The sequence below is a fragment of the Colletotrichum gloeosporioides genome (genome assembly GCF_011800055.1).
Source record: "Colletotrichum gloeosporioides strain Lc1 chromosome Unknown consensus_13, whole genome shotgun sequence".
NCBI lineage: Eukaryota > Fungi > Ascomycota > Sordariomycetes > Glomerellales > Glomerellaceae > Colletotrichum > Colletotrichum gloeosporioides.
Window position 1 is genome coordinate 1,160,209 of NW_025544658.1, and position 20,021 is coordinate 1,180,229.

General features: G+C 54.0%; 7 protein-coding genes across 7 annotated transcripts; 4 read left to right on the plus strand and 3 right to left on the minus strand.

Moving 5' to 3' along the window:
* Positions 1-109: 109 nt before the first annotated feature.
* GCG54_00002734 (putative beta-glucosidase I) lies at positions 110-6,733 on the plus strand (the record flags this gene model as incomplete). Its single annotated transcript, XM_045402817.1, has 6 exons — positions 110-547; positions 608-1,345; positions 2,033-3,585; positions 4,184-5,250; positions 5,299-5,972; positions 6,026-6,733. 6 exons carry the CDS (start codon positions 110-112, stop codon positions 6,731-6,733), a joined length of 5,178 nt encoding a protein of 1,725 aa, XP_045269435.1.
* An 834-nt stretch (positions 6,734-7,567) lies between these two features.
* On the plus strand, positions 7,568-8,653 carry GCG54_00002735 (uncharacterized protein; the record flags this gene model as incomplete). The annotated part of the gene is made up of 1 exon (XM_045402818.1): positions 7,568-8,653. The coding sequence occupies one exon, from the start codon at positions 7,568-7,570 to the stop codon at positions 8,651-8,653; it is 1,086 nt and encodes a 361-aa protein (XP_045269436.1).
* Positions 8,654-9,607: 954 nt separating this feature from the next.
* On the plus strand, positions 9,608-10,402 carry GCG54_00002736 (Tropinone reductase-like; the record flags this gene model as incomplete). Its single annotated transcript, XM_045402819.1, has 1 exon — positions 9,608-10,402. The coding sequence occupies one exon, from the start codon at positions 9,608-9,610 to the stop codon at positions 10,400-10,402; it is 795 nt and encodes a 264-aa protein (XP_045269437.1).
* Positions 10,403-10,844: 442 nt separating this feature from the next.
* Positions 10,845-12,722, minus strand: GCG54_00002737 (MFS glucose transporter mfs1; the record flags this gene model as incomplete). The annotated part of the gene is made up of 5 exons (XM_045402820.1): positions 10,845-10,970; positions 11,030-11,138; positions 11,198-11,612; positions 11,661-12,138; positions 12,198-12,722. The coding sequence occupies 5 exons, from the start codon at positions 12,720-12,722 to the stop codon at positions 10,845-10,847; spliced, it is 1,653 nt and encodes a 550-aa protein (XP_045269438.1).
* A 1,251-nt stretch (positions 12,723-13,973) lies between these two features.
* GCG54_00002738 (uncharacterized protein) lies at positions 13,974-15,285 on the minus strand (the record flags this gene model as incomplete). The annotated part of the gene is made up of 5 exons (XM_045402821.1): positions 13,974-14,507; positions 14,562-14,623; positions 14,674-14,775; positions 14,829-14,940; positions 15,001-15,285. The coding sequence occupies 5 exons, from the start codon at positions 15,283-15,285 to the stop codon at positions 13,974-13,976; spliced, it is 1,095 nt and encodes a 364-aa protein (XP_045269439.1).
* Positions 15,286-15,868: 583 nt separating this feature from the next.
* On the plus strand, positions 15,869-17,094 carry GCG54_00002739 (D-galacturonate reductase; the record flags this gene model as incomplete). The annotated part of the gene is made up of 6 exons (XM_045402822.1): positions 15,869-15,926; positions 15,992-16,076; positions 16,138-16,303; positions 16,362-16,391; positions 16,447-16,744; positions 16,805-17,094. The coding sequence occupies 6 exons, from the start codon at positions 15,869-15,871 to the stop codon at positions 17,092-17,094; spliced, it is 927 nt and encodes a 308-aa protein (XP_045269440.1).
* Positions 17,095-17,432: 338 nt separating this feature from the next.
* On the minus strand, positions 17,433-19,414 carry GCG54_00002740 (putative oxidoreductase CzcO; the record flags this gene model as incomplete). Its single annotated transcript, XM_045402823.1, has 3 exons — positions 17,433-18,002; positions 18,087-19,066; positions 19,123-19,414. 3 exons carry the CDS (start codon positions 19,412-19,414, stop codon positions 17,433-17,435), a joined length of 1,842 nt encoding a protein of 613 aa, XP_045269441.1.
* Positions 19,415-20,021: the final 607 nt, after the last annotated feature.

Genomic DNA, 20,021 nt, shown 5'->3' on the forward strand with positions numbered 1-20,021 from the left:
AGCATGGGCGGAACTGAATGGCCGGGTGGATAATCGCCTGCTCAAACCCCGACCCCAGGCTGCGGCATGTTATTCCGGATTGGAGTATGATGCGGCTCGGTGTGCGGCCATGTCTGCAAACTGGACCAATTCGTACACCCACCTCGATGACCCCATCGAGATGTTCTCGCCCGTTTACCAAGGTCTGACGTGTCTGCCCCCCAACATCTATGACTCTGGAAACTGCACAATGGGCGGCTTCCCCTGGTATGTTATCAATGCAACAACGCCCGAGCACATTCAAGAGGGAGTAAAGTTCGCCAAAGAGACGGGTATTCGACTCGTGGTAAAGAACACGGGACATGATTTCTCAGGAAAGTCGGGCGGTGGCCAGTCTTTGAGCATCTGGACGCATTACTTGAAAGACGTGGAGTACATTCCAGAGATAGTTGATGAGGTGGAGGGGTACTCCGGTCCGGCGTTCAAGTGCGGCACAGGCGTGCAAGCCTTTGAGATTTATCGGATCGCCCATGAGTACGGAAAGGTGGTTGTGGGCGGAGAAGGGCAGGTAAATTTCTACACTGCGATCAATAACCTTGCAGATAAAAAGCTAACGCCTTCGTTGCAGACTGTTGGCGTGATGGGAGGGTACATCCAGGGGGGTGGTCATTCTCCCCTAAGCTCCATCTACGGCACCGGTGCAGATCAAGCGCTTGCCTTTGAGGTCGTAACTGCCGATGGCAGATTTATTACCGCAGATCATACGCAAAATTCGGACTTGTTTTGGGCACTCCGTGGAGGTGGCGGCTCAACCTTCGGAATCGCCACGTCCGTCACAGTCAAGGCGTTTCCCGATGTTCCGACGACAGCAGCAGGATTCAAGTTTTCAACGGCAGACGGCCTTTCGAATGATACCTTCTGGTCCGGTGTGCGAAGCTATTTCGACCATTTCATCGACAATGCCGACAATGGAACATATTCTTATTTCGTCATGCTTCCAAATAACCCCAGTCCTGGGAATTTCTTGTTCCAAATGACGCCCTTCTTCGCCCCCAATAAGACCGCAGAGGTTGTGGAGTCTTTGCTGAACCCGTGGTTCACCGAGCTTCGGGAGCTGGGGATTGACTTTGATCCTAATATTACCGAGTACGCCTCTTTCTACCCTGCTTGGAAGGACTTCTTCCCGCTAGAAGTCGTTGAGAAGGTTAATGTGCAGAGCGGCTCTCGTCTGTTCCCAAGAAAGAATTTCGAGTCAGAAGATCTGAGACAAGCGACTTTCGACGCCATACGCACGTCGCTGGAAACAAATCACGTCTTCGTGGGATTTAACATTAAAGCTACGAGTCCGGATAATCCAGACAACGCGGTGAACCCTGCCTGGCGGGAAAACATTTTGTTCGCTCTCCAGTCAGTGCGGTGGTCTGTGAATGCCACTGCCGATCAAATCTTGGAAGCAAGAAATGGGTTTACCTTCGGAGATATGCAGCGTTGGAGAGACGTCTCTCCAGGTGCTGGCTCTTACCTGGCGGAGTCAGATCGCATGGAGCCAAACTTTCAGCAATCTTTCTACGGAGACGAGAAATACCCGCGCTTGCTTGATCTGAAAAGGAAATGGGACCCTGAAGATGTGTTTTATGCTGCAACTGCAGTGGGCAGTGAGTTTTGGACAATTGAGACTGCCGATGGATTGCCTCATGAGAATGGAAGACTGTGTCGTGTTGAAGAGTAGCCAGGCATGGGTTTGGAAACGTAGCCTTTGGGCAAACTCTCGCGCGCCGGGGGGGAGGGGGTAAGGGGAACGGGTGGATGCGGGTGTACCTACACGAACGCAAAGTTGAATTTTTATAGACGAGGCACCGTGATGGCTGAATTGAACGGAGATGGCTAATATTCTTACGGGTATTATTGATGGTGACTATTATAAGAACCCAAGTCGACTCGCCACACCCAACACTCAAGCTTTGCTCCCTGCGTCCCAAGGAGTTTGCCTTTTTCGGCTGTCGTTCACCAGGTAAGACGCGTGGAAAGCAAACTGCCAATTCTAGTCTTTCAGTTGGATCTGCACACTGGCACAGACGTTCGAGTCGAAGACGAATCAACCGATGATATGGAGTCCATCGTCGAGAATGTGACTTCGACAGCCCTTGACCATACCGGCGACATGGAGTCCATCGTCGAGAATATTACTTCGATCGCCAACAATATCACTTCGAAAGCCTCCAACTACACCCACGATGAATTGCAACGGATGTCAACGGAACAATATGCCGCAAACATGTCACAAAGATCATATAGGCTGCCTGCCGCGACAAATTACACAGGCTGGCATGCTTGGGTTTGGCCAGCATTAGTCTACCTCGTTGGTATGTCGTGCGGTGTCGTAGCCGTCAACTGCAGGGAGAAGTACCGCTTACCCTTTGTGCTCGCCTTCTGCGCCACCGGCATCGAAATCTTGCGATACGTCAGCGGAATCAACATGAACTATGCCGTGAAGGACACTCTGCTCAAGGGTATCATTATCCAATGCATGGGCGCGGTAGTCATGGTTCTTCGCGAAGGATTCGTTCTCACCGAGGAGCAGAAGAGACTCCCGTGGCCTCAGCGAGCCCGCGCCACTTACAAGATCGCATGGAACGGACGTTTTATCAATACCGCTCGACAAGCCCCTGTCTACCATCTCATAAGGGACCAAGACAAGAAAAGACAGGACCCATCGGCTGTAATCGAGAAGAGAAAGGAACTGGCCGAAAGAAAAGCCCAGAAGGCCACCACCGCGAACGGCAAAAAGGCCAACGAGGTTGCCCCAGTCACCGATACGGCGAACAAGCAAGTCGCCGTAGAGCTTTGGAAGAGATTCAGCACTCACGCCTTGAAGATATGGAGAAACCATCGTCTTCGGTGGATGTTGGAAACCGTATGTCGAATACTCCTCATCATCATCGTAGACAACGCCAAGGACATCGTCATCGACAGATATCTCGGCTTCGTCTGGACGGACATAGAGGACCACAAGTCGGCAATAATCCGTCGCTTCCTTAGGGGGGACCATATCGAGCCCCGCGAGGTTTGGGTTCGTGTCTACTTCGGCTTCGAATCTGTCTGGGCAGCCTACAACTGGTACAACCGAGTTCATTTGTTGTGCGCTTTATTCTTTGTCGGCCTTGGAATCGACGAACCCGAGGAATGGCCCCCTATGTTCGGAGACATCCGCCAAGCATGGAATATCCGCCGGTTTTGGAGCAAGTACTTTGACCGCCTAATTTACCGCACTGTCTGCGGCACTGGCGAGATGATGATGCAGGTCGTCGGGCTCGGCAGGGGTCCCTTCATGGGCAAGAAGCGCTGGCTGCTGAATTGCCTTGTTTTCACTATCAGCGGTTTCTTCCACGCTTACACGGATTACCTGGCCGGTATTAGGTGCGGCTTTTGGTGGGAGGTCTTCACGTGGGTGGCAAACTTCGTTGTCATCGCCTTCGAGACGTTGTTCCTGCACTATCTCAAAACGTATTGCCCAAGGGTATACCACGCGCTGAGCGGGAAAATCGGCAAGACCATCGGATTCGTCTGGGGCTTCTCTTGGGTGTGGTGGATCACCCCAAAGAGTCAGTTTGTGACGCTCCGGTGCATTCCCTAGGTTTGATTAAGGGCAAAGGACAGATCGGCGGACGTCGGTCATCTTGCGGAGGAGTTGGATTCAGTGCGGGACATTGGGTTATTGACATTTCATATTGCGTAAAAGGCCAGAGGTTACCGAATGACTGATGTACGAGCGGCTCATTCCTGCTTTCATGGGTGATCTTTGTCAAACTTGGGATTGTCATGGCAAACCGCCGCGGAGAAATTGTGGAGGCTCTGGCTAGACGCAAACCACAATTTCTCCACGGGGAAAATTTGATGATAGAATCTGAGAGGACAACAAGTATATAGTCTGAAAACATTGCTAGAGCCTTTTGGAAATGCCCAACCCCTTGCTGCAAGAGCTGCTTCATCAGTGTTAACCGAACTTACCGCTCGACCGTCAGTCAGTATGTCGGAAGCTCTCATCAACGTGCCACGTACTATTATGGATCTTACTCTTGAGGAGAAAATCAAACTTCTCGCGGGCAAAGACACCTGGACGACACATGCGATTGACCGCCTCAAAATTCCAAGTATCACAGTATGGCGCCACCAGTAAATATGTGGACAATGCTGACCTTTTTAGACCTCCGACGGTCCACATGGCGTTCGAGGAACGGCTTTCTTCAATGGAGTACGTGGGGATCTACCCGAAGCTCTCATCGTCGCTGACCATCAAGCCTCCGGGGTGTCTGCTGCCTTCAGCCACGGCTATGGGCGCTACCTTTGACACCGAACTGATGCATTCTGCAGGCGAGATGCTCGCAGCCGAAGCCAAAGAGAAGGGCTGTCATGTTATCCTCGCCCCTACTGTCTGTCTACAAAGGTCTCCGCTCATTGGTCGTGGCTTCGAAGCCTTTGCTGAGGACCCCTTCCTGAGCGGCACCTTGGCGTCCGCGTATATCAACGGCGTGCAGACAAACGGTGTGGGGGTTAGCATCAAGCACTATGCCGCCCATGACCAGTCTACTATGTCTATTGAAGACTCAATCAGAGTTTCGGAGCGAACGCTGCGTGAGACGCATCTCCTACCCTTCCAGATTGCCGTCAAAAACGCGAATCCATGGTGCTTCATGACGGCGTACCACAGGATTAATGGTACTCACGCGAGTGAGGACCCGTGGCTCTTGGGGGACATCCTCCGTAAGGAGTGGGAATGGGACGGACTTATCATGAGTGACTGGTTCGGGACGTACAGCACCTCTGAGGCTGTGAATGCCGGGCTTGATCTTGAGATGCCTGGGCCAGCAAGGTGGAGGGGCGAATTGCTCATGTGGGCTGTTTTGTGCCGCAAGGTCAAGGAGGCAACCATTGATGAGCGGGTCCGAAGTCTGTTGAATCTGACCAACAAGGTTCAGCCAGCACTGAAGCATCAGGGCGACGAGCGTACACAAGGTGATACTGAAGAGAAACGGCGGGTGTGCAGGAAAGTGGCGAGCGACTCAATAGTTCTATTGAAGAACGAACGATCCGTGCTGCCTCTCAATCCGTCTTCCGAGCAGACCTTTGGTCTAATTGGACCTGCTGTTCGGCTGCCTGCCGTAAGTGGTGGTGGGTCGGCGGACTTGGTACCGTACTATGTCAGCACACCGTTGGATGCTATTGTCGATGTCGTAGGGGAGGGAAGAGTGAAGACAGCCATAGGATGCCATGGTAAGTGATGCCAGCTTGAGGTATCATGCTTGTGCTAATCGATGGCAGGCCATCTCTTCACCCCTCTTCTGTCGTCCAATGTGACTGTTCCTGGTACGAGCCAGCCTGGTTATATCCTTGATTGGTTTGAAGAGAACTTTGAAGAGAACCGAGATGCAACGCCTCTGCACACTACGACGACAACACAGGCGCAGATGTACTTCGCCGATAGTCTTCCAAAGGGCGTCCCCAGCGCGTACTGGCTGCGTGTGAAGACGTGTTTGACTGCCACAAAGACGGCAAAAATACAACTCGGACTTTGCGTTATCGGAAAGGGAAGACTGTATGTCGACGGAAAGCAGGTGATCGATCTTTTCACCAGCCAACCCAAGAAGACGATGCATACACCTATGTTCAACCAAGCAAGCATGGAGCGGACTGCGGAAGTCGAAGTTGAGGCCGGAAAAGGTTATGAAGTCTGCGTAGTGCTCCGAAATGAAGCCGCCATTCCCGGGGTTGGCGCTCTAAGTGCAGGTGGGTTGAGGATCGGCTGCTGTGAGAAGATCGACAAGGAGCAGGCGTTGATAGAGGCTGTGAGACTAGCAAAGTCCGTCGACATACCAATTGTGATAGCTGGACTAAATGCGGACTATGAGAGCGAGGCCGTTGATCGGAAGTCCCTTGACTTGCCACCGGGGACTGATGGGTTGATTGAGCGGGTCATTGCGGCAAATCCCAGAACAGTAAGTTTGTCTATCTGCGAATATGGACTTGAACCCTAATGTGCTATTTCCAGGTTGTTGTAACTCAATCCGGATGTCCCATAGCTATGCCCTGGATCGAACAAGCTGCAACTGTTGTACACGCCTGGTTTGGCGGCCAGGAGACAGGCAATGCCATTGCCGACGTTCTGTTTGGTAAAGTCAACCCCAGCGGCCGTCTGTCGGTGACATTTCCGAAGCGTATTGAGGATACGCCAGCTTTCTTGACATTTGGAAAAGGCCAGAGGGAGATCATGTATGGCGAGGGCGTTTTCATCGGTCACCGATACTATGAGAAGGTCAAGACGCGCCCGCTCTTTTACTTCGGCTATGGCCTGTCGTACACAAATTTCGAATACTCCAACCTCCAGGTGCCGAAGAAGGTTCGCTTCGATAATTGCAGTACGATGTCATTTGAGATTACCGTCGACGTGCGCAATACTGGGCTTCGAGATGGCTCAGAGACCGTTCAAATATACGTTCAAGACATTGAGACGACGTTTGACCGTCCTCGGAAAGAGTTGAAGGGATTTACTAAAGTCTGGGTTGGGAAAGGAGACACGGTCACAGCCAAGGTCACTCTTGACAAGTATGCGTTGTCATATTGGAACGAAGAGATGGAGCAGTGGCTGGCTGAGAGGGGCGCATTTCGCATCATCGTTTCCAAGAGTGCCGACCCAAAAGACGAAGCGCTGAGCGCTGAGTTTGAACTTGAGGAAGACTTTAGTTGGCGAGGTCTTTGATAGAGGGATTCCAATCAATTCATTACTTTTCACGATGAACCCCAAAAAGAGACTAGTACTCCAAGAGTGCTTCTGAGTCTAACCCTTTATCATTCGGCATCCTGCGATGGTGGTGTTAGTTGCATAAAGTTCGTAAATGCACTTAGACCGTAGCCGCATGAACAAATCCCGCCCGTTGTGGTGACATATTCTCCGACCTTCAACGCCGAATATCCCCGCTTTGAATTTCTCCGCGGGGAAATTACTGCAGCTGCTTTCACATCACCAGCGTCGCGATGCCCGTACCAAGTTCTGCACTATCCAAAAGAGCATGTGATGCATGTAGGCAACGAAAGGTGAAAGTAAGCTTGTTTCTCTCGCCCGATTCATACACCTCTCGAGCGCTTCCCAGGTGAGACCCGATCGTGGACTATTTCTGACATGCGACAGTGCGATGCCACTCAGCCATGCGCAAACTGCAGCATATCCAATTTAGACTGCACCTTCAAGGTGATACCTCGGAAGAGAGGCCCCAAAACGCCTCGTGCAAAGGCCCAAGACCGACCGTCTATCAGACAGAGAACCTCTCCTTCGCCGCAAATAAGAAGCGGCGACAATGGCGGATCTCAAGTTACATCAACAACTCATTGCGAGCCAGCCGCTACGACTACTCCTGTCTACTCCATGGTAGACTCAGCAACTCCGCCTTCAAAAATACGCAGCGATCTCTTCTTGGCAATCTCTGAAGTTCTGCCTTCACCAACAATCAGACAAGTTGTCGACGAGTGCATCTCTCTCTATGTACTGCACATGTTCCCAGTGTCCCCAATTTGCCACATTCCTACCCTTCGAGCCATGGCTGCTACTTACTTTCCAGTTCCTGGATCCGTGTCATATGTTGACGACATTGTATTCGATGAGGGTGCCGACAAAGAAAGGGTTGCTGCCATGAGACCGTTCACTCTACTCACTGCATTGTGCGCCGCCGTTGCTTCTATCTATCCAGACTCAATCTTGGCATACCGCGATCTGGTTGCTACACCTTTTCTACAGGCATCAAGGAGGATGATTAAGGTGTACGAAGATTACGATACACAGTACCCCGATTCGAGCTCTTTGGCTATTCGTCTTTTTCAGTCAGCAGCGCTTCAGCATTCAGCTGGCAAGACGCCCTTGGCATGGCATGTTCTAAGTCAAGGAGGTCTCCTCGCTCAACATCTCCGACTTCATGACGAGCATGTTCTGTCAAAGTACGACTCTTTAGAGTCCACCCTTCTCCGAAACAATTTCTGGATGCTCTATGTTTGCGATAAAGCTGCCATTTCTCTAGCGAATCGGCACGTCACCTTGCATGAGCCCTTATTCGACTCAACTATGACTATCAAGGAAAGCGACATGGTGAGGGTTCCCCTGCTCGACCCGAGCATGAGGAATGTGCCAGATTCGTTTGAGGACACCCTTATGGTGGGCTTCCACTTGATTCAACGCTGCTGGGCATCAGCTGGCCGTCTACTTCTGGCAATCAGATCGAAGAGACAAAACACCACTCTCAACAGCTCGACAGCAGAAACGACGTCAGCCACTGAGAAGGAAGCAATGACCAACATGTACATCGAAGTCATGAGTCTTTTAGACGACCTGCCTCCTTGGCTTAACTCGCCTGACACGGTCGATCTGGACGCTCAGTATGATGTTGCTTTCCAACGATCTTGTTTCTGGACGCAGAAATCTCGGCTTGTTGCTATGTTTCATGGCGTTAGGATCATGGTACTTCGGCAATGCATTGAGTATGGCCTGATGAGTCTCATTGGACTCAATGATGATCCATTGACACTGGCTATGGAGCAGATCAATATTGCCAGGGACGTCGTGCATAGTCTGACAAGTGTCCCTTTTCAGTACATTCAAACCAATGGAGAACCTGGTGTGAGTTTCCTGTAGTGTCAACCTCAGCCATATGACAAGCTAACATGATGCTTCAAGATTGAACTGATGCGCGTCGTTGGGAGCATTCTGCTGGAGCTTTCGCAAAACGTCGAAAATGATGTTGTTCGAGGACGAGCCAGCTCTTTGCTTTCCTCACTCCTGGACATTCTCGCAAGGCTTGATTCAAAGGCATCGGAAGAATTGCTCAGCCAGCAAACATGAGCCCAGATCGTATCAATCACCGCATAAAGATCTGTTTGTGTCGAGCGACTTTCTCCGTCCTCCCCCGCATTTCTACCTGAGCGCTTGCGAACCTCGCCTGACGCCGTCAGCATTCTGCATGCCGCCCAATGCTATCGCGTGCATTAAGCATGGCGCTAATGGTCAACGGCTCGTCAGTCGCCACCAACGGCATCCATCGCGGGTTCCTCCGATTCCAGCAACAGACCACGAGGACTTGACTATCAGCTTGTTTTTGTCATAACTCATCATTGATATCGTGATAGATATGCCATCTGCAAAACTACCCGCAGGACTATCTAGACCGTGGGTAGCATCTGCTGCCAGGGCGTTGAACCCAAGTTCGTTTCTGCCGACCCCCTCATTTCGGGCTAGCTGTAGGTCATGCACGCCAGCCCCCCTCTACCCCAACTCTTGATTACATTCAGTCGCCTAATGCGACATTCGCGATATAACGAGTGGTCCAACGCCACGTGAAGCTTGGCTGCAAAGTCCAGATTCTGTGATAAGGCCGCCCTAATAGGCCGTTAGGTTCACGCGCCGCCGGTAGCTGCATGCGACATCGCCCGGCTCGAACCGCCATTTCCCGATGGCTTTCCTGCCGACAACGGCTGTTGTGATCACTCTTCGACGCCTCGCCATTTGAACCCCTCCTCACTCAGACGTTCATCTCAAAATCGACCCGCAGCATTCTGTCTGACACATTTGGGAGGTGTCAAGGAATCGAAAATGGCCAAGAACTTACAGAAATTGCCCGCATATCTCACCCGTCTTTTCAGTCTCGCCGGCAGGACCGCAGTTGTAACAGGCGGCAGCTCAGGTATCGGCAAAGAAATCGCCCTCGCACTGGGCCAGTCAGGCGCAAAAATCATACTCGTAGCCCGCCGAGAACCCCCTCTCGCCGCGACCGTCGAACAACTCAAGCAACTCGGTGTTCCCGCGACATCAATATCAGCGGATCTGGCTCATCTTGCGGACCTGAACCACGCCATCTCACGGATCAAGTCGGCGCATGGCGTGCCAGACATACTGGTGAATGCTGCCGGCATTTCTCACCGACCTCCACTGTCACACATCACCCAGGGACAATGGGACTTCACCATCGCAGCGAACCTGACGGCACCTTTTGCGCTGGGACAAGCATTCGGGCCCGGCATGGCGGAGCGGGGGAGGGGGCGCATTATCAACGTTGTGAGCCAGCAGGCTTTCCGTGCTTTTGGGAACAGCGGGGCATACGGCGCCGCGAAGGGCGGACTGGCTGCTCTCACAAGGTCGCAGGCGGAGGCTTGGTCTCGGAAAGGCGTTCTCTGTAACGCCATCGCCCCGGGCGTCGTTGAGACGCCGATGACGGCAGGGGTTCTCGCTGATCCAGAGAAGGCGGAGAAGCATGCATCGAGGACGATGATCGGGAGGAATGGGATCGTGGAGGACTTTGCGGGAGTTGCGGTTTGGTTGGCGAGCGACGCCAGCGCTGCGGTCACTGGGCAAACTGTGTTTGTTGATGGAGGATATTCAGCGACGTAGAGGGGCGATTTCTCGCATACGAACGCATATTCTGGTGATATTCGGGGATGCATCGAATTTGAACAAGTAGAAGATGGCTGGACTGCATGAGGCGGCTGTCAGGATTCTGAACAAAGCACACAAGCTCATATGATGTTCTTCTATAAGACATCAGGTTGAATAATTCTCTATCATCTGACGAAGCACTGATGTGAGATGCAAGCTCGATAATGGCGACACCGTTGCGCCGAACAAAACGGCGGGATATTTCTTGTCCACTCATGGATAACTCGTATCTTGACACGAATGAATTCAGTAAATGGAGTGTGTTTGGTATAACTCTAAGGTAAGTACGCTGATATCTTCTCCCATTTCAGAACTCCTAGGTAACTGTGATTCGATGAACCGACCTGCCATATTGTCCTGATTCCTAGGCCAATAATAATACACTATTTTTGGGACTTCAAGCAGCCGCCCGCTTGCTTGTAACACCTTGATCACCCAAAATCTGTCTCATGACCTCCTGTTCCTCATGGCCACTAAGGTCACCGAACGCTTCGTCCATCTGCTCAAGGGTCTTTCCCATAGTCTACAACATCATGTTAGCGGAACCTGTCTCATCATTGTGTTCTCCACGTGGAAACTCACCTCAGGTACGAGGAAGTATGCCCAAACTGCAGCCAAGCCACAGAAACAGGCAAAGAAAACGTAGGTACCGAACCCAATACTCTCAATCATTGGCGGCGTGACGACGCCCCTGTGACAAATGTCAGTTGAATTCAGCCGGACTCTGACGAGGATGTAGCTTATACTTACACTGTGAAGTTGGAAAGCCATGTGATGGCCACCGAAAACGCAACGCCCTTGGAGCGCATGCCGTTAGGGAATACCTCGGGAGGAAGGGCCCATCCGAGGCATGAGTACGAGGCGCCAAATACGATGATGAAGAGGAAGGCCATGGCAACGCACGCCCAGCCTGCGGATGTATTCTCGGCCCACCGGCTGTCGAAAGTGCCGACGAGGGCCGCGATAACCACGAAGCAAACCATGTTGCCGATGCCGCCGTAGATAGCGAGCGGTCTGCGGCCGACCCGGTCGATGAGGACGAATGCGATAAGTACACCGACAATCTGCAGCGCGTTGAAGATGCCAGAGAGAATAAGTGACATTTCATCGGATTGGCCGATGTTTCTGAAGAGGGTTGGTGCGTAATAGATGAAAGCGTTCACACCTTGGGATTGTTAGCCAGAATGTGAAGGTTAGGAGTAAAACCGTGTACCTTGAAATTGTTGAAAGAAACTGACACCAGCACCAACTACCGTTCGCCTCCAGCTCTTGATCGTGAAGAGATCGAGCCACTGCACCACTTCCAACTTGAATCCGCGGACTCCGGGGTGGCGGCGCTCCAGCATGACGGCCTGAAACTTGGCCTCGGCAACAATACCCTGATACTCGGCCTGGACGCGCTCGTCTGACGGCGGGAGCTTCCGGAGCTTGCATAAACTGCTCAGGCAGTCCTCATGCCTGTCCTGCATCGCAAGCCAGCGGGGCGAATAGGGAAACAGCTGGATCATGGCGCCGAGGATCATGGCCGAGGGCAGCTGAAGCGCAAACGGCACGCGCCATGAGGCCTCGCCGGCAATATCCTTGCAGGCATACGTGATCCAGTACGCAATCGTGACGCCTCCGACGATGGCGACAGACTCGAGAACGAGGAGCGTTCCGCGGAGATGAGGCGGAGAGACTTCGGAGATGTACTGCATCGCAACAACTGCGTTAGTCTCACCATGCTAAGAGCAATTTGAGCACAACTCACCATTGGGGCACCGAGGGCAAGTGTTCCGGTCCCAATACCTCCGATTGTCCGTCCGACGACAACGGTCGCGTAGTTGTATGCCGCAGTCTGGATGACACCGCCGATGCAGAAGATGATTGAACTCAGGAGGAGCGCTTTCTTCCTGGACCAGCGATCGGCTATGTACGGGTAGAACCAGCAGCCGATGAAGGCGCCGAGTAGGAGCATACCCGTCATGAATCCCTTGGCAAAACCGCCTTCCGCTTCGGGGATAACGGCGTGGAACTGCGGGAGAACGTTGGTGATGCCCATGACGCCCTGGTCGTAGCCGAACGAGAACCCTCCGAGCGAGGCCAAGAATGCCGCGGACAGCATGTAAGGCCCTGAAGAGAAGATACCCCTCACGCCATTGGGCCCGTATGGGATGCTTTCCGCGAGGACGTCGATATCGATGGTTGCTTTTGCATTGACTGGGTTGTCATCGTGTTCAGCGTACCCGTTACCTGAGGGTCCCTCAGCCGCGGACTTGTCACTGGCGTCCGCCATGTCGACTGGCTTAGGAGAGAGAGAGGTTGGTATTGATAAGGAGAGGAATTGGTTACAAAAAGCCAGAAAGGAGTTCGTACGACTCTGCGGTGAACGGGGAAGAGCCTTTGACGGGACGTGCGTGGACACGGAGCTTTATAGGTAATCACGGAATATCCTATCTCGACTTGATGATAACATTAATGAGGGAACAGGCAGGGGCCGGATTCTGCACTATGTACCGGAGCCGTGGTATAGCGGGGTCCCCGCAAATCCAGACGAATGTTGGGGAAATCTGGGGTTTGGTATCTTGGAGATTTGGTGTTCACAAACGGGGTGAATTCCCACGTTCGGTCGATGGATGCTGCGCTAGCCCAGTTCCCGGGCGCCTGGACTCCGGTTCCTGACAGCTATCTTGCGGAGGTTAATACCCCTTAGAGAATCAAATCTGTCCGAATCCAAGGCAGAGAAGGTCGCCTTCCCCATCATGAACCTAGTTTCCCCATGGGGTGGGTGCATGGCAACATCATCCAGTAATGATGTAGATTTGGCAGCCGATAAGGCAGGGGATATCAAATTGAGACGGCAGTTCCGGCAGGAGATTAGAATCATGTGGCCCATTCCTAATCAGAAAAGGACGGGCCGCGTAATGTCACAATGTCAAAAGAAGTCCCTCACCCGGAATTGGCGGCCAATATGCCTCTTAAGTCCCAGCTCGGATTTGTGGCGGGCCCGATAAAGGTCTAATTAGAAGGCAGGACCTCGGTAAAAGACATATCCGGCGCAATTTCATCAATTCAGAGATAATATCGTTGCATAATTACCATACATAGGCACATTAATAGATACCGTTTCAGAACAAAAGACTTTATGTTGAACGATGAAGACCAGCTACAGTAATGTGTATCATATCAAGCTGTTTGACTGAAACTACTTTAGGCAGCCAAGTGCTTATCGCGGTGAAAGAAAAGGCGAAGTAGAAGGTTAGATGAGATAGAAGGCTTTTGTCATCTTCTAGTATGTCTCTTGTGTTTCCAAGGGTAGTTGCCGGTCAACCATATTGACCTAATTGTAAAGGCGCCGCATCAAGATGTCAAGTTCCTATCGCGTCCTCCAAACTCTCAGCTAAAGCCATCAAAACTCAAGGATTTCAACGAAGGCCAGGGAAGGAACTTTGGAAGAGGATGAGGGCAAAAGCATCAGACAAGATTATCGATTCTGATTTTAAGGTACAAACAAATATCTCTATTGTGACTTTCTATTCTTACCAATCTACTTCGACGGAAGAGGCTTCAAAATCGGCTCCCCTGCCTCATCAAAGTACACCGGCTCACCAAGACGGAACGAATGCTGCAGCGCGCACGCGATCTTGCCCGCCTCAAGCGCATCGTCCGGCGAGCACGACAGCGGGAGGTCCTCCAGCACCGCAGTGGCAAACTCGGCAATGTCGTTGATGAAGGTCTTGTCGTACAGCGCGAAGGCGTCGGGGGTGGAGGCGGTGCGCACGCCGTGCTCGTCGCGGATCTCGACGCGGTTGAGGGTCGAGTTGCCGTTGATGACGGAGTGGCCCTTTGTGCCGCAGACGCGCGTGGCGGCCTCGAAGCCGTTGGTGATGGTGCGGCTGAGGCGCGTGTGCAGGATCTTGCCGTTGGCGAACTCGACGAGACCCCAGGCGTTGTCGGCGTCGCCGAAGCGCGCGAGCTCGCCGTAGACGGACTGCTGGCCGAAGGCTACTACGCGGTTGACTTGCTTGGCGGGGTTGGGGATGTTCTTTTCGACGTCGAGGAAGTAGCGGCCGACATCGATCTGAGGCAGGTTAGCGTTTGGGTTTTGTTGAGATTTGGGAAGGGAGATGCTCACTAGGTGAATGCCTGCGTCCACGAAGATACCACCCGACTGCTCGGAGAAGGTGACGTAGAAGGCTATGAAGAGGTCAGTCTGATGTTTCTGGAGTGATAGAATGGAATCGTACCGTTCTTATCCTGAGGGTCGAGGCAAGAAGCTTCTACGGCATGGATGTCTCCCAATTGACCGTTCTCTGCCATCTTTTTCGTGACGCGGTAAGACTCGTCATCTACCAGATTTGTAAGCCGAGTCTCGGTCTTTAACCCGCCGATGGAAACTCACATCTCCGTGAGAAGGGAAGCAAGAACTTGAGGTGGGGGTTTGCCGCAGACTTGGCAACAACGTCCTTTGTCGTGATGATATCCACAGAGATGGGCTTCTCGCACATCACATGCTACATCACCATCGTCAACATTCTCTCCAATACCAACGCAAGTGTATTGGCGGAACATACCAGGCCCATGTCGAACGCAAGGCAAATCAAAGGCGCGTGGGTAGCCGTCGCCGTTGAGATCAGGACGGCCTGCGCGCCGCTGTTCTTCATGCACTCGTCCGGCGTCGCGAAGAACTTGACCGAGGGTGGCAGGTTGGCGGCGGCCCACTTGTCGGCGCCAGGCTTGGTGTCGCACACGGCTACGAGCTCGATGCGCGGCTGCTCAAAGGCGAGGATCTTGGCGCGAAGGGCGCCGAGACGGCCGAGGCCGATGAGGCAGAGCTTGAGGCGGTTTTGGACGGCCATGGTGGTGATGATCCAGGAGCACAGGGGGGAGGTCGTCAGGGCAAAGAAGGAGTAATTGTCACGATACAGCTCGAGAATGACTCTGTGACGTTGCCGCTGCTGGGGAACATTTTGAGCTGGCCGATCCGAGATATGTATTAGTTCCAAGGGTCTGAGATCGTCGTCGGCGTTGGCTCCGACTCCAGTGTAAGTGCGGGCGGAATTCCTTCTTGCGGAGAGAATTCCCTTTTGCGTTGCGCTGACCCACCCCAGAGAGATCGGCAATTCTGCCCGCCCTGACTTCCTGCGTCAGATCAGCCCCAAATCTGGTCACGACTTGTCGCTATTCGGCATCTTCAGATAATGTTACCCTGGAAAGAAATCTATGCGTACAGAGGGGGAAGTGAGGAGAACGAGGGGAAGAAACCGACAATGCCCCGCGGTCGGAGTATGACGGCAGCTGTTACCTCGTCGCGGCGCTATAATCCGGTAATATTCTCCTTGCCCATCCCTTTATGATCCGACGCGTTACTCTTTGACCGAAATCTTACCTTCTTCACTCAATTCTTTCCGTCTCCCAAACCCAAGTTCGCACAACCCAAGCATGTCGTCAACTTCATTCAAGCTCAACACCGGCGCCACTATTCCCGCCGTCGGCCTCGGTAAGTCGCTCCTCGGGGACCCTTGAAAGCAAGAAGACATCAAGTTCTCATTCAACATCCTACAGGAACATGGAGGTCCGAGCCCGGCGAGGTGCGCAAGGCCGTTGCCTACGCCCTCAAGGACGGCTACCGCCACATCGACGCCGCTCTGTAAGATCCGAGAACACCAAGCCCAAGCTCAACCCATCTGCTGACAGTCTCCCGTTCGCAGCATCTACGGTAACGAGAACGAAGTCGGCCAAGGCATCAAGGACAGCGGCGTGCCGCGCGGGGAAATCTTCATCACCAGCAAGCTGTGGAATACGCACCAGACCAATGCGAAGGAGGGCCTGCAGAAGACGCTTGATGCTCTTGGCACCGATTACCTCGATCTCTACGTGGGTTCCATCATACTCCGAAATCGCAATCGACTTGAGCTAAAACAACGCCAAATAGCTGATCCACTGGCCCGTCCGTCTCGTCGCCGTACGTAGCCCCAATACACCTCCTTACGATAGTCCACCATCTAACCAAATCTCAGAATGAAACAAGCGAACTCCTCCCCGTCAACCCCGACGGCACCCGCTCGGTAGACCGCTCCTGGAACCAGAGCGAGACCTGGCGCCAGATGGAGGAGCTCTACGCCTCCGGCAAGGTCAAGGCAATCGGCGTCGCCAACTGGTCTATCCCCTACCTCGAAGACCTGCGCAAGACGTGGAAGATTGTGCCAGCCGTCAACCAGGTCGAACTACACCCGTACCTCCCGCAGCACAAGCTCAAGGCGTACTGCGAGAAGCTCGGCATCCTGCTGGAGGCGTACTCGCCTTTCGGATCAATCGGTGCGTTGCGGCATTCTTCTCAGGTCTAAAGCCATCATGCTGACGTTACGTCTAACCTAGGCGCCCCCATCATGTCCGACCCCGAAATCCAGCAGATCGCCGCCAAGCACAATACCTCGGCCGCCACTGTACTGATCAGCTACCATGTGAACCAGGGCGTCGTCGCGCTGCCCAAGTCCGTGAGCGAGGCGCGCATCTCGAGCAACAGGCAGGTCGTCCAGCTGTCCAAAGAGGAGCTGGAGCTGCTCAACGGGCTGGCGGCGAAGGGCAAGGCGAAGCGCATCAACACGCCTTTGTGGGGCTTCGATCTTGGGTTTGCTGATTGGTATGGTCCCGTAGAGTCTAAGTAGAGATGAAGAATATAGACGATTGTTAGAGTGTTTTGATTCGATGTGGTTATGCTCGTTGATCACTTTGAGGCATTGTTATGGGTGTGAGTGGCCTGTTAAAAAGTCGGGGGAGACAACATCCACGCAGTGTGAACTGATGCGTCCATCAAAGATGTCTTGGCATCATAGATGGTTGTCTTCAACGTGAACCGGTTTGTAGTGAACTCGGCGAGGCGACGGTTCTGTGGCTTAGGCAGAAGGGGGATAAACTGAGTGAACACATGACTAGGGCAACAACATTGTGCAACTCAAATAAATCAAATCATAAGCGTCTTCTCTAAGATCACATCTATACACATCTAAGCCTTGTACGGAGGAGGCGAAATGCCCTCCGTAAGAGCCTTCAACCTCAACGCCAAAATCCTCGATTGGAACCGCGTCACGGGCAGGGCTCCCACCATAATCCAGAGGTTCTTCACCCCCGTCTCCCGGAAGGCGCCCTTGTACTCGCCCTCCTCGTCGACACCCCACACCTGCCCGACCTGGTTCGCAACCTTGGGGCCAAGGGTATCCCGGATCGAATCATTCAAGTTGGAGAAGCCGGTCGCGAACACCACAAGATCAAACTCGCGCTCCCGGCCGCCACTCAGAACAACCTTGTCCTCGGTGAACCGCTCAATATACCCCGGCTCAACCTTGATCTTGCCGTTGATGATGTGCTCGCACGCGCCGGCGTCGAAGTAGAAGCCGCCGTTGCGCGTCTGGCTGAGGGTGCCATGGCCCGCACCGCGCTGGCCGCGCCAGGTGCGCAGCCCGCGGGCGTTGAGCGCGTCTAGCAGCGGGCGGTCGAGGTCCTCCAGCACCTTGGCAGTGCGGCGGCCGAGCTCCTCGCCGGGGCCGACGGGCGTGGAGAAGAAGAGGCGGTCGTGCTCCGCGGGGTCGGCGCGGTTGCCGTCGGCGCCCGGGGCGTAGCCGCCGAGGATGCGCGGGACGGAGTGCGTCAGCGACATGACGTACGTCGGCGAGCGCTGGAGGAGGGTGACGTTGATGCCGCGGCGGGAGCAGTCGAAGGCGGTGTCGAAGCCCGAGGACGAGGTGCCGACGACGCAGACCTTCTTGCCGGCGAAGGCGGCGGAGCTGTCGTGCGCGGAGGAGTGGCGGATCTCGCCGCCTTTGAACGTGTCCATGCCGGGGATGGTGGGGGTGTACGGGACGCCGCAGAGGGAGGTGGCCATGACGACGTGCTTGGGGCGGACGGTGCGGGACTCGTTGCCGTTCTTGTTGATCTTCACCGTCCACGCGCCCTGGTCATCCTGCTCGGTCTCGATGACGGCCGACTTTGTCCAGATGTTGAGCTCCAGCGCGGACGCGTACCAGCTCATGTAGAAACCCTGCTTCTGGGCCGGGGTGTACGTGGGCCATTGCTTGGGGTAGCGGAAGAAGGGCAGGTCGTCGGCCCAGTGGGGGAAGTGGAGGGAGAGGTACTCGTACCTCTTCTTCCAGACGTCGCCGACCTCTTCGCTGCGCTCGACAATGAGGCAGTTGAGCCCGAGGGCCTTGCACCATGCGGCCAGGGCGAGACCGTTCTGTCCGCCGCCGATGATGAGAATATCGGGGTCAGCTGCGTCGACCTCCTTTGCGCGCTGCGCCTCCCAGCTGATCGTGCCCGTCATGTGGCCGTCGGCGGCGGCGCGCTCCGGGAACTGCTTGAGCTGTTCGGCGACGGTGTGCATGGTGTAGATCTTCCAGCCGTCCTTGGTCAGAACGGCCTTGATGACGGCCGAGGCGACGACGAGGTCTGTCTCGAACGACACGACAAACTGCAGCTGGGCAAAGTCGTCGAAGGGGCGGTCGACTACAGGAGCCGGCTTGAGGAAGGCAAAGTTGGAGGCCTTGGTGGTGGGGAGGAGGTCGCGGGCCGCCTTCAGAATGGCCGGGCGGAAGTTGAAGGTCCGTTGGTCCCAGGTGAAGGAGAGCTTGTCGCGCCAGACGCCTGCGGTTGTGTGTTAGATTTGTCCTCGATCTCAGAAGGCCTTGAGATGAACGTACCATACTCGAGGAATAAGTCTGCGAAGGCCTCCGCGTTTCCAGAGCTCAGAGCATCGGAGAGCTGTCTCACGATACTCTCTGCCTCGGCCTGCGCATCGCAGTCTTGTGGAATCTGGACACCGAGGACGTCGGTGGTCGGCAGTGCGTGGTTGTACTTGAAGTCATACATGTAGTCGTCGGGCACGGGAGGGCGCTCAGCAGTGCCGTTCAGCTCTGCCTGCTTGACAGCGGCCCTGGCGGCGATGTCGACGCCGTTGGCCTCAGCATGGTCGATGACGGTAGAGGGAGCCATTGTAGAATTGTGATTGAATATTTGTGCACTTGCCTCCAGAGCCGAACAGAAGCGCGGCGTCTTCGCCTTTCATATCGTTCTTACGACGTGAGAGCCAACTTCGTTTCGTCGTCAATCGTCGCCAGTGACATGCTGGAAGGCCCCTCCATAGAGGATTTCGCCGAAGGGGGGAATTCTCCCCGCTGAGATTTGAGTTGAAGACCAACAGCCCAGTTTTACACGGACTTTCAGACGAAAGGAACCAGCAGGGGGAGAAGGTTGGAAAGTTGCGTCTCCCCACCTCAAGTCAGATCCTGATGGGGGAATTCAACCCGTCCGGGAAACGCCAGTGGAGCTAAGATTGTCGCCGCATGTCGGGGATTTGGGGCTGTTGTGTGGGTGGTGTGGAGGTGATGCGGGGGACGGGGTACGGGAAGAGAGCGTCGTCCATGGCACATCCCAGGTCGCGATGCCGCTTTCGGTCTGTCTGGTCTCAACGTCGTGCCGGTGCATGCTCGGAGCAGCCTCGCTTGGTCCGAGGCTCATTGTCCCTTTACCACGCTTTCTGTCGTACGATCTCAATGTCTTCTTCTCGGGGTATTCTCGGGGTATCGGTAGTCTGCCAGTA